The sequence below is a fragment of the Gymnoscopelus microlampas genome (assembly GCF_963454915.1).
Source record: "Gymnoscopelus microlampas genome assembly, chromosome: 2".
Lineage (NCBI taxonomy): Eukaryota > Metazoa > Chordata > Actinopteri > Myctophiformes > Myctophidae > Gymnoscopelus > Gymnoscopelus microlampas.
The window spans coordinates 51,565,203-51,584,421 of NC_139939.1; the positions used below are offsets into that span (position 1 = coordinate 51,565,203).

The 19,219-nt window shown below is 40.3% G+C and overlaps 2 protein-coding genes across 2 annotated transcripts; both read right to left on the reverse strand.

Annotated features, from left to right (window-relative positions):
• Nucleotides 1-344: 344 nt before the first annotated feature.
• On the reverse strand, nt 345-7,459 carry LOC311055669 (uncharacterized protein; the record flags this gene model as incomplete). The annotated part of the gene is made up of 9 exons (XM_084071925.1): nt 7,365-7,459; nt 6,238-6,657; nt 5,712-6,137; nt 4,989-5,330; nt 3,909-4,397; nt 2,829-3,548; nt 1,380-1,441; nt 1,088-1,240; nt 345-644 (listed from the first exon to the last, which is right to left on the reverse strand). The coding sequence occupies exons 2-9, from the start codon at nt 6,329-6,331 to the stop codon at nt 345-347; spliced, it is 2,586 nt and encodes an 861-aa protein (XP_083928051.1). The 5' UTR covers nt 6,332-6,657; nt 7,365-7,459.
• Nucleotides 7,460-9,060: 1,601 nt separating this feature from the next.
• Nucleotides 9,061-18,892, reverse strand: LOC311063615 (uncharacterized protein). The gene is made up of 12 exons (XM_084083135.1): nt 18,756-18,892; nt 17,230-17,989; nt 15,421-15,613; nt 14,901-14,953; nt 13,929-14,094; nt 13,651-13,743; nt 13,473-13,553; nt 13,277-13,369; nt 13,111-13,191; nt 11,598-11,663; nt 11,165-11,407; nt 9,061-10,916 (listed from the first exon to the last, which is right to left on the reverse strand). The coding sequence occupies exons 2-12, from the start codon at nt 17,434-17,436 to the stop codon at nt 10,105-10,107; spliced, it is 2,088 nt and encodes a 695-aa protein (XP_083939261.1). The 5' UTR covers nt 17,437-17,989; nt 18,756-18,892; the 3' UTR covers nt 9,061-10,104.
• Nucleotides 18,893-19,219: the final 327 nt, after the last annotated feature.

Consider the following 19,219-nt stretch of genomic DNA (forward strand, 5'->3'; position numbering starts at 1 on the left):
CACTGTGTAGAATATAATTGCTCATTGTTCTAATATAATCATATGTATGTCAGAAGAACTTGCAATTTAGATTACTCCCCATTCAAAGAGATTGGAGACTTGTCTTGTTAGCCAGAATGTATTGCCCAGAAGACTTCCAAGTTGGTGACCGAATTAAGCTGACTTTTCTTTAAAAATACTTTGATGTGACTTATCAAGACTTCTAACCATCATGTCAGATCAGTGAATTATATGATGTGAAGGGAGACCTGCATTGTGCAAACAAACACTTAATGCTGCAATTCCTACATTCAGTTCAGCACCTGCCCAGATTATTTGGATGTGTGTTGTGTTTACACTCTTATCTATTGTTCTACATCACAGCAATCATAATGATGAATTCTGGACGTTAATAATATTCCCAAGAGGTCACCTAAGGGTGATGATGTCTGTTGGTCCTGGTCCTGTGTTGTCTCTCGCTCTAGTTCGTCCTCAGTGCTCTCTTCAGGACAGTCGTCCATCTCTGTGGTCCTCTTGCTGGAGTCTGGTTTCTGTGATGTGGTGTTGAGTGGGTCAGAGGGTCCCAGCCCATGTTCTGAAGGCGGAGGTACAAGGGGAATTGCAGAACGCCATGCTATGCAATTGTCCTGGACCTGCTCTTCATCCTAAAATTAGAACACTGAGTTGTATTATTCTTTGCCCATAAAGTGGTCAGGGCACTGTGACATGGTACTTTACATTTCAATGACAGATATCAAGTTATGCTTTTTCCAAGTCATGAGTCATGCCTGTTCTTCAGTAATATTAAAATGTAATTAAGACTTCTGCAGTAGTCAGTTATGGCCAAACAATTCCATCCTATTGATTCAAACCATTGTGATGTGGTATGTCTTTTTCGCCACAAAAGAATAAAGTGGCAGAGTTATTAGTGCCACATTGTAGTCGGCTCTATAGCATCAGTGAATTATTTCAACATTCTTTTCAAGTCCTTTTTCATGCTATTCCTGTTAGCAAGTGAAGCCCAAAAACATACTGTTATGTATTTGTATTCTCAACCTCAAATGTAAACAATAAAACAATAACAATGAATGCCACAAGCATCACTTACAGTCGTACTCCTGAGCAGGGCACTAAAACTCATGCTAGGCTCTCCTGGGCCATAGTATTGCTGGTGGGCCTCTGTTCCTCTCCAGTAAGATGTGTTTGGATGTTGTCCCCAGGGGTTGAATGAGGTGTATTGATCATAGCTCCACTGAGATATCTAGAAAACTCACAGAAAATAAGCACGTTAATGACAATATTCTGGTGCAAGGACTTTGCACTATGTGTGTAAGTTTAGTATAATCGTATCATACTGTACTACTATAACAGTATCCACTGTGTGATGTCATTTCCCTCACCTGGCTGTGGTCAGGTGCCGTAAGATTTTCTTGGCTACCAGGGTGATGGTTAGGACTATCTCCTGCATCAACCAATCAGATTACATAAATTAAAAAAATACACCTGTTGCAAACCCTGCCTGCATTAACATCTATTGTACGTCTCTCCATTATGCTTTTTCTTTTTTTACCTTGCTCCTGATCACCATGACCTTTTAAATGTTTTAACCCAAAAGTCAATCATCTCTTCGGCTGATCATTCCCACCAAGTATCATAAAAATACACCCATCCCGTCTTTAGTCATTATTTTTGTTCACAGACGCAGGACCGTCTGCAATACCCTGTGACAAGCTAACCTTGGACCAAGACTTAAGAGATTTCATTTTTGATCGATTCTGACATTTGTGTATCTCTGTCAGTCGTGGACAACTGATATGAACAATAAGGAATATTACGGAGCACGAGGGCCCGATGCGACAGGAAACATGCGTGGCTTTAGGGTAAGCACTTATTTTAAATTTGCACAATGTAGTACAGGGCCTAAACAGGGCATTAAAGTTAGAGACGGATGTCCAGTGTATATTTGGGGGTGTCGTCCAAGACTGTCAGTGATACACAAATCATATCATTTGAATCGATAAAAACTAATCTCTGTCAGTCAAGGCTATACCACACACATGCGTGTAAATTCTTCATTAATTAAACGCATACAGTGATTATCTCTACCAAATAAACTGCCCGACCACTCCGGTCTGCCACCTCGGGGCGACTGACTCCCTCGCCACTCAACGGTCCTTCTGGTCGATCGACACGGTCACGACTTTTTTCTGTTCTGGCCCCACAGTGGTGGAATGAACTTCCCACTGATGTCAGGACAGCAGAGTCACTGCCCATCTTTCGCCGCAGGCTGAAAACCCACCTCTTCAGGAAACACTATCCTTCCTCTTTGCCTGGCCTACTTGTTGTTAACTAGTTGTACGAACTCTTGTTTTATTGGATCTTGTTTAGTCGATACACTTATTTGTTTTAGCTCGTGCTCATTTGATTTTGCCATTTTTGTCTCATCTGTTTAAGAAAGTAGGTAGCTGATATATTGCACTTTTACCTTAGCGCTAGGTATACTCTTGGTTGCTTGTTTTTGCAGGAAATGTACTTAAAACTTCTGGTGATTAGTAGTTTTCGTTCCCTACCTATGTTGAATACACTTATTGTAAGTCGCTTTGGATAAAAGCGTCTGCTAAATGACTGTAATGTAATGTAATGTAATATAAAGTAAACCAAACCAAGTATATTTTATTTCTATCCTGCCCACATGAAATGTGTGGCAGGGTATAATAATCACTCCTGTCTGTGTGTGTGTGCGGACAAGTTAATCAATGGGTGGATTTTTGTAAAACTCAGTGGGAATAAATGATCAGTAGACTGCCCCAGGAGATTAAAAAATGTTGGGTCAAAAACCTAGCACCTACCAAGATTAGGAGGCTCCCAGGTCAGATCTTCTTCTCCGTCTGAATCGGGTACGCGTCTCCGTGGGATCCTCTTGGTCTTACTAGCCTTCCTGGGACTGCCTTGCTGTCTAGGCCTACCTAGCTGTCGCGTGGGCCCAATGGGCTTGGCGTTATGAGTCTTCTTATGGTTGTTGAAGCCCTGTCTATAGTAGAAACTCTTACCACATTCATCACACTGGTAAGGCTTCTCTCCGGTGTGAACTCGTAAGTGGACCTTTAGCTCCTCAGCCCTGGTATAACTTTTCCCACATATGGAGCAGAGGTACGGCCTCTCTCCAGAATGGGTTATGTAATGTGCTCTCAAAGTCGATGCTTGCTTGAACCTTTTCCCACATATAGTGCACGGGAAAGGTTTTTCTCCGGTATGATCTCTCATGTGGTTCTCAAGTCCCTGTGGCGTTTGAAAACCTTTCTCACACTGTGTGCACTGATGAGGTTTCACGCCCTCGTGCCCAGCTTGATGCTCTTTTAGTTTCTGAACATTCGTAAATCTCTTGCTGCATTCGGTGCAGGCGTACGGTTTCTTCGACTCGTGGACCTGTTTCATGTGTTCTTCCAATAGCCCTTTCTCTGAAAACTGTGTCCAACATAAAGGACAGATACAGATTCCCACTGATAGCGGAGCCTCGTCAGGTGTAGCAGAACTCTTCTCATTCACTGCATCATTGGTGGGTTTCACCCCTGCAAAAAAGACACAATAAGCAATAAGTACTATGTAGCTACTTATTTATATACAATTAGTAGTATATACTATGTATGTGCAATTTTGTGCATATTATTGTGCTTATAGAAAAGAATGAGTAGTGATGCAAATGAACACATTCCTAATGTACTACCTTTATACATTTATATGATGTTTCTAATTCATGTCCAGTTTATCAGTTACCTGCTTACATTGAAGCAGCACTTCCCTCATTTTATCTCCACCTTTGTCACCTTTTACTATATTACAAACTAGAACACTAGGCCATTTCTTCAGACAGAGAGACAGACACACAGACAGAGACAGACAGATAGATCGATTGACCTCAAGATTCTCACCTTTGTGGACTTTCTGGTGTGTTTTAAGGTTTCCAATCTGCGTGAAACCCCTTCCACACACAGGACACTTGTATGGCCTCTTTCCTGAGTGAATGATCAGATGTCTACTTAGAGACGCACTGGTAGGGAATTCCTTTCCACATGTTGAACAGAGGTGCTTCTTTGGAACCCTGGATTGCTCCTGAGGTTCGACTGGGACAACTAACGATGGATGATAGATACGGCGGTGAACCATCAGGCTTCGATTGGCTCTAAATGTCTTCTCACAGTCTGAACACTTGTGACGAAGGTTTTTGTCATGCTTCTCTCTCAAATGCCGATCTCTGGTGTATACGCTCCGGAACTTCTTATCACAGTCCTCGCAGCTGAAGAGATCCCCAGAATCCTCTTTCCTTCGACGCTTCCTAGGTCTCAGTCTTCGAGTGTGTTTAGGCTTTGCTGGTGTCGTGGTACCCTCATCATCGGACGTTTCTGCATCTGAAGCCTCTCCTGCACATAACAATATAAGCGTTAGAGAAGGTATACGTTCAACAACACCAGCACGCTAAGACTTGGCATCCTGTTTGCTTTTTGGTATTTTTCTCCTCTGAGAATAGGCAAGGCTATGTTAGAACAAGTCACTTGCCTGTTATATTGACCACCGAAAATACTGCAATTAAATTATAGCGTAGGTTAGAAATGGTTGATCATAGTCAAATGAAGCCAATAATACTATCAATACATGATAGCACCACCTTGAAAATCTGGTTCTCTTAGCTACCTTTCATAGTTGTGAGGATCTACACCGCACTTGTGTGCGCATTGCAATATTTTCTGCAGCAGTAAACGAGATGAAATGAGATTCTAGAGTCTAAAGTTCTGGTTTTATTTTTCTTTGGGAAATGTAATGACAACATTACATTCTGTGTTCTTTCAAGTATGCTCAAAAAGGTTTCCAATATGATCAAATACTAACTTAAAGGGAAAGTCTACCTATAATCCACATGCACATGCAAGCAGAGTAAACCAGGAGAAACTGAATTTTCATCCCTGTCATTTTATTTGCTCAAGTAAAAATGAAAAAGATTGCCACGAAGAGACCTTGGGTTGGCGTTCTTCCCTCCTCTTTTAATTCATCCCTTTCCTTGTTTTCTCCTAACGAGGTTCTGCCGCGTGTCTCCCGCAGAGCCATCATCCTGCACCGTGTGCGCGTTAATATCTTCTTTGTCAAGTGATTTCTTACATGTTTCTTCAGATTATGGTGGAATCTGAATCTCAGCCCACACCTGACACACTGGTAAGGCCTGTCTTTAGTGTGGTCCCTCTCATTTCGGGACAAGGAACTCTGAGAAGAATCAAAGTCATTCCCACTGACATCAGAGCGAAGACGCCGTGTACTGCTAGCGTCAATCTGTTGATCACCTGTCCAGTTCACGTCAACAGCTAGAAGATGGAAAGGAAAAGGCCAAATTAGAATAATGATAGAGAAACTGTCAAAAATTAAAGTGTTTTAAAATACAGATTCTACAACTCACATGCACTGTCATATAATCTACAGTCAGCTACATGATAAATTCATGTAAGCATTAGGCAAAGTGTTTCCTTGGAATGGGAAACTGGTTGGTCTCAAAAACAGAAAAGCGATTGCTGCAACTGTAAGGTGTTGTTAAGCATATATCAATATCAAAGGGCGATATCATCCTGATAAAAGGTTTATTTGGGTTAATAGTATCTCATATCTAGTATAGCCAAGTATAATGTTTGGCATTATATGTCCATGAAGAAATTTCAACAGTAATTCTACCATTGGATATTTCCACTCACCATAAGTGGAAGGATCCCATTCAACGTCCTCTCCATCCGAGTTGATAAAACCACTGACTGCTTCATCGCCCTCCTCCACCCCACTGGTTGTACCAGTGGGTTTTTTGGTGTGTGTGTTGTTATGAGATCTTGCACGGCCTGGTTTACCACTCACAGGGCACGGTGATGGTCTCCGTTTAGCGTGGATTGCTATGTGAACTTTCAGGGCATTTTGATGGGCAAATCTTTTCCCACAGTGGACACACTCAAAGGTTTTGACTCCTCTGTGATTCTTCTTATGTCGACTAAAGCTACTTAGACTACCAAACTCTTTCCCACACAATTTACAGCGATGTTTGACGTTGGTCTGGTTTTCGTGGTGTTGTTTATTTTTTTCTGATGCATTCTGATGTAGTACCTTGTCATCCGAGAAGGGTTTCTGATCGCCTATAGAGAAAACAAACGTGGATTAAAACATCATGTGTTAGTAAGGTAAATAAGTTCAGTCTCTTTGATTTTCAAGCAACAAAATCGAGCTTCAACTCACCATCACCAAGACTGGCAAGATCCCAATCAACAAACTCTCCATCTGAGTTGATCAAACCAGACACTAAATCCTCTCCCTCTTGCGTGTTGGTCATCACAGTGGTCTTTATATTCAGTATTGTTAATTGAGATATTATTTGGCCCCTGGCCTCAGAGGAAATACTTTGCGAAACGCATGGCAGATTAGATGAATAAGGAATGCGTTGCGACAGGCAAATCTATTTCCTCTGGGAACAATTGTGAGGACTTATTCGTCCATGGTGATTCTTCTTATGCTGACACAACATAGTGAGAGTACCAGGTGTTTTGCTGCATCTTTGATAGTAACATCTCCCTGCGGTCTGACTCTGGTCCTCCCGGTACAGTTTAGGATGTTCTAATGAAGTTCGACTCCCTGTATCACCATAGAGCACTTTCATTCCTAAAAGAAGAAATAAAAGAGATTTAGTTAAACTATTTACATTAAGTCCGACCAGTTCATTTTCACTACGATTTAAAGATGAGCTACTGTAGCTCATTGTTAGACACGGTAAGACGTTAAGATACTGTTTCAGCGTATTTGATTTTGGTAAAAGAAATACAAGTAATCACAATATAACTGAAACCCAGGACAAACACATTAAAGTGTAATGAAACCCTTATTTCCAATGTGACCCTGCAACATAAATACAAAATAAATAGTCAACGCATTGTGAACTCTGCTTTTTGGTGCACAACACAGCATGCAACCAAATATAACCCATGCTTAATGTTAATTCACAAGAAGAATCGTAAAAGAGAGATGAGACATTGGCAGCCTAATGTTCTTGTATGCCACCAATATGACAGAGCAGAGGACACAATCATCAATTCATCATTGTCAAATAACACAACATACTCTGCGGGAATAAAATAATAAAAAATATGTCCAGAACATCATTTAAAATAGATTGAAATACTTTAAACTGCATCAGTTACAGACTTCAATGTAGAGGAAAAATTACTGCTTCTTGAAGCACTTCCTATAATATGTCAGGTCATAGTAAGCCTAAATCTATATGGATATATAATGATAAAAAGGGTATTTTGAAATAAAGGAGGGTGAAAAGTGTAATAACACACTTATAGAACGTGTATGTGCCATTTTACCTACAAGGTGGTCAAATAAAGCCCTTCTTGGTCTCCGTAGGGACGTGAGATAAACCTAATCTCAGTTGCCACCTGATAAACTTGGACTTTACCACTAAAATAAATAAATCATCACTGTTAGTTGTTGTTAGCCAGTTAGCAGCTAGTACAGTATGTTGCACTGATTGAGCCTCCTGCATACTCACCACATTCATGGGTTCAAGTGGCTGGGTAAGCATTACCTAAAGGCTAAAGTTCTTCGTAACAACATCCCTTGAAATGGTCAAATTGGCTTGTTTGATTATGTATTCGAGCAATACTGATGATACTGTCCTATTAGCATCTGATGCTAATGAAGTAGTTGCCAATGAACGGCAGTGTTGCCAGGTTTCGCGAGAGAAACAAGCAAGCAGGTCTATGAAAAAAAAGCCCAATAGAAGCGGGTACCGCATAGGCTTGGGGGTCCTTGACACCATGAAAAATGTTTTAGAACCACTGGATTAAACAATATTAGAAAAAGCCCAAATAATCAACTAAACTTTAGAAACAAACCCAAAACACCGCAACCACCAACTACCAAATATTTACGTAGAACAAGCCCAAATCTGCTTATAATAAGTAGACATGGCAACACTGGGCCGGGTTCTTCAGTTCTGGCAGAGCCCTGTATAAGAGAGTTATGACACTATTGACTCCCATTGTAAGATTGGAATGCAGAAGTGCTCTGTCTATCTCAATAAGATAGTTCCAATGTTTGGAACTATAGCCCATATCAGACCGCTTTGCGGCGAGATCAAAGCGTGATGTTACTCTCTCTTCTACACTCAGAGAGTTCTGGGGGTTCTTCCCATAGAGTTAAAGGCAGGGTTCTTCCCAGGTTCTTCTACCTTGACTTATTTGGCGGAGTGCGTCTGATAAAGCGCATACCGCCACCTAGTGGATCAAACGCGCAGGGGACTAAACATGTTGGACTGCAGTCACAGCACAGTGTGCTTTCTCTGTTCTTCTTGAGCTGTTTGCACATCACAGCAAATGTATTCAAGAGCCCTTTATGATGCAATATTGCCGTTGTGCGCTACAAACCAGAGAATACGTTTTAATGTGAAATCTGCACGATTTGAATATCATGGCCTTTTCAATTGTGTAATAACTAATAATCAACTCATGTGACTGGCACTGGGTTTGGTTAAAGCCAAGGTGCTGTAAAGTGATTTTTTTTTGGGTGATGTTTTTGTTTGTTAAAAAGTTAAAGCTTTTTTGTTCTGTAATAGCTAGGGCCTCCCCAGCTCTTTAATTCTAAAGGCTCTTTAATAGACAAGTGACAAGGTGGATACAGAGACATCTGTGGGCTGAACACAGATGATAGACAGTGGAGCTGGTAGAGAGTTGATTGCATATAGTACAATTAATTAACTGCTCTTGTAGTGTTGGATAAAGTCATCTCAAGATAGTTATGTGGCAATATTTGATTAACAATCATACCTTCAGGATTCCTAAATACCACTGTAATACCTTGATAACGCCCACCTGGTTCTGTTCATTGACTTAACCGTGGTATAGCCATACGTTGTTGTTGTTTTTGCCTGGGTATTTGTACTGGGTTAAATTAAGTGCTGCCAGTAATTAAAAAAAGAAGGGGAAAAAGGTCATTGGAATCAATAAAAGGGATGTCGAAACTTGCATCATGTAAAGAATTGCACATAATTGGGAGAGAAAAAGCAACATTTTATTTAAAATTCTTCTACTTCTTCATTCAGTATGGTTTTTAACATAACAAAGGTAATGTGCATACTTGGCAATAGTGAATATAATTTGCCATGCAAGGTATAAAGGCACTCAAAATTGAACATACTGGACTTCTAAATAATTAAGTTCACAACATAGAAATGTGGGTATTAGTTTAAGACACATATTATATTCTGTCCTTTGTTTTTACAGAACACACAAGTCTCAAATGGTACACATACATGGACTGTTGTTAAAGATTCAACCCTGTTTTACTCATTGTTTGACTTGAAAACAAAATGAGAGGCATGCCCTCTTTTTATAAGAATTGTATCTTAATGGAAAGATAATAAACCATCAAAATGTTTGAGTAATCTTTTTGTTCTCCACCAGGAGATCATGTTTTCAACCCTGTCTGTGTCTGTGTGGGTATACTGTATGTCGCATACTACAATGTATTGTATGTTTTATGTTAATCCTAGTGATGACACTGCTTTTTGACCCCCAAACATTTGACTCCATATAACCTGTCTACTTTGGTTGCACTGTAGTTATGTAATAACAGTTTTTTATAATAGCCCTTCCCCCACTGCCCCTTGCCATGTACTCGCACACAACCCCAAAACATTGTCATCACATGCCCTAGAAGACAGACAGAACTATATCAGATTTACATGTAACTTCACTAGACAGTGAACAGGCATAAAAGGGATGGCTGGCTATATACAGTCCTCTATGAATCTAAAGGCAAAATAAAGGAGAAATATTCCGCTCATTCGTCTTGTTGCCTCAGAGCTCACTGTCTAGAGAGAAGCTGCATCAGTCATGTTCCAACTGAATCTTTCCACAAAATAAATCGCATTTCTGTCAGTCCTATGTGTATGGTAAAATAATACACTTTAGTAACTTTTTTAACTACATGAATTGACATTGCTTCAAAAAACAATAAGGAAGAAATAAATGCAAAAGAAAAGTGGACTAGATTAATAGCCCTAGCATAAAACCAGTTTACAAAACCATTCCACTGTGTATTGTGTCATTCTTGGCAGTCATCCTGCCTGGCCTGTTGCTTGGGTCTACCAAGCTGTTTCGTGGGACCCACACGCCTTCCAGCATGAGTGCGTTGATGTTGTCTCAGGCCCTGGCGATAACTGAACTTTTTCCCACACACAGCACACTGGTAGGGTCTCTCTCCTGTGTGAAGCCTGTGGTGCACCTTAAGTTCCTCGGCTCTGGCATAACCCTTCCCACAAACACTACAGAGGAAAGGTCTATCCTTAATATGGGTCTGGTAATGTGCCAACAGATAGGAATTTATGCGAAACCTCTTCCCACATAGGGAGCAAGCAAATGGTCTGTCTCCCGAATGCTGCATCTCATGCAGCTTGAGGGACGAAGCTGTGTGGTATCCTTTACCACAATGGGAGCAAAGGAACGGCTTCTCCCCGGTATGGAGGCGCTGATGAACTTGAACGTAACTCTCGGTGATAAACCTCTTACCACAATCAGGGCAGGAGTAGGGTTTCTCTTTGACGTGGCTTTTCGTGTGCTCTTCCAGCTGCTCTTTTTTACTGTACTGAACCTCACAGTAACGGCAGGCATACAGCATTAGTGCACTCACTGCACTGGACTCAACCTCCTGGGTGTCAGCCGCCGCCTGTGTATGTATCGTGATGTGATGTGCTTGTAAGGCTGAGAGGTTTTCACACTCCTTCCCGCATTCCAGGCAACGTAGAGATGACTCATTTCTGGGCGGTTCTTCTGGTGACTTCTCCACATATTCAGGATCAGGGAGTCCCCCTGTCATGGGACCAACGTCACCAGACCAATCCTTGATGCCTTTACCGCCTACATAAAGAAACAGGAGACAAATTATGCTTTGTTTTAGCTGTCTTCACTTAAACATTTTATGCAATGTCAAAATGATCTGCATGCAGTGCACGTGAGCTATTATTTCTTTTAAAATACTCAAATAATTTCACTGAACTCTGAGAATACTATAATATGACAAAGTAATGTACAAAAACAATTGGTATGAGTCAGGTGAAAACATTGTAAATGGCAATGTGCGTTGCACTGTGGTGATCATTTCTCACCTGTGTGAACCTTATAATGCGTTTTAAGATTTCCCTTCTGGTTGAAACCCCTGGCACAGATTGAACAGCGGTAAGGTTTCTCGCCTGTGTGTGTCAATTCATGCCTCTCCAGTTTGTATCCATTAGGAAAATCTTTGGCACACACTGAACAGTGGTACTCTAACTTCTCTCTGGGCTTCTTCAGGAGCTCCGGTGGTATTTCTATTGGTACAGGAATTTTCTTTCTGCCAGGGCGTCTATTGGCTGCTCAGAGAAAAAAAAGAACAGTGCGGACTTAATTATTTTGTAATTTAACACGGAAGTAAGTTGTAATTAAATGCATTTTAGAATAAAACAGACAGCAAAAAAATATGAATCACATAAAGTATTTGCTCTGTACTACATTATAAATAGCACTAAAGATTCCCTCTGCTCTTATCAGAAAGGTTAATACCTGTATTATTTTCTGTTTCTCCGTCCGTGTGTGTAAGAGATTTCCTCTTTCTGTAGCGCCTCTTTCCTTTGTTAGAAAAAAGAATGAACTGAATAAACATGGGGAACAACTTAAACTCACATTAAAACAAGGCAAGAGCACACAATTCAACATGCTGGAGTGCCCATGACTGACCACTGTCTGGAAGCAAGTGGCCATGGTACTGTATTTGCAGTGCAATTTGACCATTACTTACAACTAGGGATGTGCCGCGGTGTACACTAATTTCACGATACTATACGATACGATACATGATATTGGGCTCATAATATCGATACGATATATTATTTATTTATTTTGATTATCATCAACATTGGCCATCATCTTCAGTTTAAAATTGGTTTATTTATAAAACACATAAAAAAGGGTTTTACACACAAAAAATAATACAATTATACAATCTTAAGGAACAAGTGAAGTAAGTTTTCACTATAAACCACTTTGTTTCAGAGGACATGTAAGACACTAATAACAAATATAATATTTACTGCATAAATATAAATTCCATTAAATCATAGTCATATTCTTGTCATCTGGACTTTTACCAACCAAGTGTAGTCTAGTTATTAACAACAGCTTGAACAAAATATCTATAAGCCAGAGAGGGTCACTTGTAAAAAAACATCTATGGCTTTGATGCTATAGATTAGATGTAGGCCTATTTGACCGTGCAGAAACCTTGATGCATGTAACATTAACGAGCGTCAACGAGCATCAACTGGACACAGACACACACACCTCCCCTCTGCAGTGCTCTAAACTGAAAGTGACTGGAGTCTCATTTCTCTCCAATAGCCCTTGAATATTATTAAGGATTACTGTGATTATGGTAAGCTCACATTTCATATAACACACACCATACAGTAAGAACTCCTCTAACTTTCACTAGCCCTAAAAATATTGTGTAACAGTATGACGTCACGACGATACATATCGTCACGTTTTAATATTGCAATATATCACGCCGGAACGACATAGCTGGCACACCCCTACTTGAAACTATTTGGATGCATTCCATGTGGGGATTTAAATCTCTAAACCTCACAACGGTTCGATTCAATACATTTTTTGGGAAACAATGCTCATGCAATGCCTAATTTCACCATGATAAAAGTTCTATTTGATTATTTTGGTACAATTAATTGATTTCAAAACTGAATTATGTTTAAAAATACATTGAATTCTCAAATTTTACTGGAAGAACTGATTTATTCAGTATTAATATATATTCAAAGAAACATCATCCATTCAAATTCTTTAACCACTTTTAACCTGGAATCACTATTTTGAGCATATGTAAGCAATATGTTTCCAAAATCTTCCAAAATAGCAAAAGTAGCCAGTCTACAAACTCATCTCACGTCACTTTGTGAGCATGTAGATGGTAGATCGGTTATATGCGGCATGTATAAAACAGGGCTTAAGTGGAGCTCAAATTGACAAATCGACACTTTGACATTTTATCTGCTCTTACCAGGAACAGATTCAAAAGACGTGCTGTCCTTTTCCAGTGCTTTAGATAGAGTGGTAACTCTCCTCCTGTAAGGTCGCTTTGCTGGTTGATAAAAAATAGTTTAATTAAAAACACAAATGTCACCACTAAGGCTGTAATGTCTGTGCTACTTTTTTTATGCTCTTACCAGGAGATGGTGGGACAGCTTTTGAGTCCATTTCACCCTGTGAGGACACCACTGCAGTAGGAAATGCCCTCTTTCTTCGGGAATACCTTTTAACTACGAGGTAGTACGTGAGTTTCAATTTAAAAAAATCATTTTAAAAAACAGAACAATAAAATGGTCAGAGCTTATATTTTCAAGTGTAAAAAGGCACACTCACCAGGATTGAGGCGGGAATTATCAATTTCATCTTCAACTGGAATCACTGGAATCGCTGGTATCATCCTCTTACTTCTCCTCCCTGAGTATGAGAAAGGTTTTCACAGACTCTCCCATTTACCCCCGTATAATCTTGCCACTGCTTTGCGTGGGTCTCTCTAACATAATCATTTTCTCACCGGGATATGGACCAATTCTTTTCTCCTCCTCGGGGGTGTCCAAAGACACCACTATTTCTGCCGGAGCCTTCTTTCTCCTGCCACGTCTCTTTCCTGTTAACAGTGGGGGCACAGACATCAGCAAACCAATACGCCTGGAGCCCAATTTATACTTCTGTTGTACGGATGCGTAGGTTGAACATCAGTTGTTTTTGGCAAGCCACAGGGTCACACAACAAAGTGTTATTTAGGCCTAACAAGTGTTAACTTCTAACCACCGCTATTGTGACTTTATTTACCATGGTATGTGGGAGAAACGGTTATCTTTACTACTCGCTCTTCTTTCTCTCCTCCCTCTGAAGCTCCCGTTTCACCCTCAGTTGTGACTTCCATCATGAGGGTTGGACTGCTGCTCGCCCTCTGGTCAGCACATTCCAGATGGGACACTGAGGGAATGCTGTCGCCCTGGAGTCAAAACGTAACAATTAACCAGTGGTGGAAAAGGTACTCAAATGTTTTACTTAAGTAAAAGTATCAATACTGCAATGTAGAAATACTCTGTTACAAGTAAAATTCCGGAATTCAAAATGTACTTGCGTAAAAGTACAAAAGTATTGGTATCAAAACGTACTTAAAGTACAATATATAGTATAAAAATCTTTAGAAAATAGCAGATCTACAAGCTCACAATGCGTCGCATCGCAACACATTGTGAGCTTGTAGATCTGCTATTTTCAAATGGCCGAAATGTATATAGGGCTGAAGTGGGTAATGTATGTTTTGTAATAATAATAAAAATCTACAAAATAACTAGTAACTAAAGTTTTCAAATAATTGTAATGGTAAAGTAGTAAAAGTACTGAACATTGGAAGTACTCTAGTAAAGTAAAAGTACCTCAAAATTGTACTTAAGTACAGTACTTGAGTAAATGTACTTAGTTACTTTACACCACTGCAATTAACCACATAATGTCCTATTGCATCACATCACATGTGAGCTTGTAGATCTTTTATTTCTGGGGTGGGCTGTCACAAGTTGAAAGGTTTTGCCTATACTGACAAGCCCAAAATAGGGACACCAGGGTTAAAATGGTTAAAGAGCCTATATAAAGCCCTCTTAAGATTCTGCTGGGATGTACAGGAAATAAATAACTGCCTCATTAAAGTCACATCAGAGTGAGAAACCTTTGTCCAAGTGATCAATTCAATCAATTACTTTCATTTGAAGAATTACGGGATGATACAGTTATTGAGCAATTTTTTGTATTTACCTTGCTAGTAGTGGTTTGTGTTGTTTGAGGGTCTTCTGTGTTATCACAGCAGCCTATCACAATAAAGTCATGCAGAGAATGAGATACTTCACAGACAGTACAGACATGAAATACAACAGTCTTACAAAATGCTATGTAGTGTAGTGTACCCAGGCCTAGTTTGCAGGTTATATCATAATGGTCCAAACTGCAAGTTCTGCAGTCTTTTATAGTAGTACACCATAAGAATTTAAGCTAGATACATTTATTATTTGAAATATGTTTTGCTGATTTATGGCATTTTTGACAAATCATACCCATGGTATCCCGAGTGTCTAGCATTAACTGTGGCTACATTTTCCTGCCGTTTGTGTGACTATCACCACAGAATGACCAGGCATCCGAAATTCTCCCCAAATAATTTATTGAAACACTTTGATGAAAATTTTAATATTAAATGAAATAACAGCCACTGTCCTTTCTTTGTGAGAATGTGTATTTCTTCCACCACTGGTGGATATGCAGTGTTTTTCCTACTTACTAGGATACTTACTAGGATCCCATTCAACGGTTTCACCATCAGAGTTGATCAAACCACCTATGACTTCTTCTCTCTCCTCTTGCTGATCCTCTTCCTGTTGCAGCCTGACAGTCAGATGGAGTGTTTCATCCTTCACATTTCCTGGTGCAATCTTCACAGCTTGAGGAATCGTCTGTTTTAATTCGCCAGAACCCTAATTGCATAAGAAGTTGGTATCAAACATCAGGTTCAGCATTTATTGGAAAGAAAACTTCAATGACTGTGGTTTACATTTATAGTTGAAGATTACATCAACCCATTCAGGCTTTGTAAAAAAACAAAAAAACAACAGCATTTCACAGGCAGATTTTGCATCGCTGTTGAAAGTGATATGGCTTCAAAATTTACATTTTGCTGTTTTTGGAATGCCAAGCAAAAGGATGTCTGTGATCCATGAATCAATGTAGCAGTAATGGGACCAAATAAATATCTAACTAGAAAATGTGCTCCTCGTCGGAGCACAGGTCTCCCTCCGCCAGGCCAGGTAGTAGAAGTCAATCTTAGGCCATTAGGATGAAATATGAAAAATTGGACATGTCCATCTTGATGACATGACTATAAAAATAATGTGTACTGATTTACCGATATTAAGGCATATTTGGCTTATTAGCCAGGGATCCTTTTAAACTGTAATTTCTGTCCTTTTTTTGTAAACTGTTAATAAAGCATTCAATCAATCAATCACTTCTGGTCTCCTAAAGGGGTGACCAACCAGTACCGCGGGAAGTAGGGGTGCGGGGGGAAGTAGGGGTAACTCTAACCTAACCCTAATCCTAACCCGAAATAAAGAAACCAAAAACTGGGAAAAAAACGAACCCAATCCGCCCAGACCCGCGGAAAAAAATCCGGGGGGTGCGCATACCGCACCCCTAACCTAAAAGGTCTTCCCGCGGCTATGTGATCAACTACAGTAAAAGCCAGTTGGGCTGTCTTGCTCTATTTGTCTTGGCACCTATGAAGGTGTTGTGTGTTTCCGGTTCAACTCTACTCCTGAGCCAATCAAATGAAACTATGAGAAACTCACCCGGAACGGGAATGCCACCCTCTGGGAAAGGGAACTACAGTCATGCAGAGAGCCTATTCAGGACTCCACCACGAGCTACTGTAGTTCATCACTTTGTTATTAGAAAGCTATCTGAGAATGCGTTATGAATACGTAATGGTAGCGTACCACAAAATAATATATTGTGTTTAGTACCCTAATATTCTGCATTCTAAGACCAGGGTCTCAGCCTGAATTTATTGTCTACGCCAGGCCGAAGGTGTGACCGAGACTATGTTTTCGCCCCTGTCTGTCCGTGTGTCCGTGTGTGTGTGTGTGTGTGTGTGTGTGTGTGTGTGTGTGTCTGTCCGTGTGTGCATGTTTGTGTGTGTGTGTGTGTGTGTCTGTCCGTGTGTGTCCGTCCGTCCGTCCGTCCGTCCGTCCGTCCGTCCGTCCGTCCATCCGTCCATCCGTCCGTGTACAGCTAATCTCCGATTTTTCATATTTCATCCTGATTGACTTCTACTACCTGGCCTGGTGGAAACCTGTGCTCTGTGTTCATCTGTTTTCAAAACAAAGTATTTAATTCCTAAACCAATAAAAGCGATTGAAGCCTGTGGGGTCAGGGGTCAAAACATTTTCAAAGCATTGCAGCCACAATTGTGAACTGGTACTTTAAAGAACCACTACCATACAGGAAATATAGGAGCTGACTTTGAATGAATACTTTCTTTATGAATCTAATAAATCCTCATATTGTGGTACATAGTAAATTCACGTTGACCTACTCGGTGGTCAGATGCCGTCTTTCCATTTTGATCCTCGGGTTCTCCACACAAAGTTGTGCTTTGCTCATCACCTGCATTCTGGTCCTGAGCACAGCGCTCTGGGCGGGGCTGTGGGTCAGCCATTAGGTTAGCCCTCCCAGAGAAGCCTTTGCCATAGTCAGAACGTTGGCACTGCTCGCCTGCATTCGACCTTTCATGGGCTTTCATGTTCTCTTTCTGGATGATGTTGTTCTCACAGGCACAGCATGAGTTGTTTTATGTGGCGATTTACAGTCACGTCTCCTGGTTGGGAGAAGATCCACGAAGAATGCAGGAGTACGTACGTGTGTAGCAGTAGTAGCTCAGAGCCTCTGCCTGAGGACCAAAGGCCTATTATCTCCCCTGGCCAAGAGGGAATTCCCCTTTAGGCTAGTGGATAAGATGTTGGCTTTCCAAGCGGGAGAGAGCCGGGTTCGATTCCCGGGCGTTACATTAACATGTGGCTTCTCCTGTACATCTGGTAAAATAGACCAGACGACAGAGAGGTTGACTAAATGGCTTCTGTCCAAGGCCTCCTGATTCCTGAAAACATCGACATACATGGGACTTTAGACCGTCTGCACAAGACAATGCACTTCCCACACTTTGAGTAGTCAAAAGATTTTCTCCAGTGTGACTATTCAGTCACTATGCTTTAGTGTCCGCCGGGCAGCAGTGGTGTTGACATGCACCTTTGAAATTCCCTCCTCTTCGTTTGACGCACAATAAGTAGAGCTCTAACCTGGACAGTTTGAGGGAAAATAAAATGACACAATGAAGCTCAAATCTGTGGCTATTTTAAAGGGGTATTTCACTTTAATATTTGATTTGATTTCCATTCAAATTGATATCATGCATTAGAAAGACAATGGAGTTTGTACAGGAAAGGGGGCATGTTTGATAATATTAATATCAAATATCTAAATATTGAATCAAGCAACTTAAAAACTGTCTGGGGTGCACACAAAAGCCTGAGTAGACGTTAAACATGCCAACCATAATTATTTTAAAGTGAAATACCCCTTTAATATGGTTATATTCCCATCTATCATATTAAACTATTTAAGAATATATGTGAATAAGACCATCATTTATATATGTTTAAAACAATATCTGGTTGGGTCTATTTAAGTCCCTAAGTATTTAACAATAAAACCATGAAAAACAATCACATTTTCAACATTCTGAGTTCTCTTGAATGCAGCACTGGTTATAGGTTGACAACACATTAGCTATTTTGGCTAACGTTAGCCTACCAATTATGTGGCATTAAACATTAGATACAAAACCCGTTATTCACAAGTAATAAAGCAATTATAACGTTAACTTGAGCAAATTAAGTCAATGTTATCGCTAGACATAATGTTATCGCTAGACATCATTTCTTTAATAGTTTGGTAAAATCTGCAGTCGCTAGTTAGCTATATATTTGAGAACTAGCAGCAAATGTATGCAATAATAATATGAACGTTATTGTTATGTTGACAGAACTTGAATACGATCTATACCTCAAGCATGTGTAATGGTTGCCGTGTTCGATGGCTCTTTGTTGTATCATTAATAATAACCCACAAGAAGCAGAGTAAAAGAATACATGAAATGAAGTTTTATATTGGATGTGAAGCAGAGCGAGAAACTACTGACTGGTCTGGTGGGCTAGCAGCGTTGCCAGATTCTGCGAGGGAGATAAGCCAGTGGTTCTCAAACGTTTTCATGTCAAGGACCCCCAAATTGACACTTATTAGCCCACACGGACCCGCATTTGAAAAGATATGCCACGGACCCCCCCCCCCCCCCCCATAAAAGATGATTTTTACAGCTCTAGCAGTCAATTCTCAACCATTTTGATTGAAGGACCCCCAGTTTGGCATGCATAAGGCTACGGACCCCTATGGCATTTCTATCTCTGGGACCCCAATTCATATTGTAAAATCAATGTTCATGTAACTCTGAGAGACTGAGAGTGTACAAA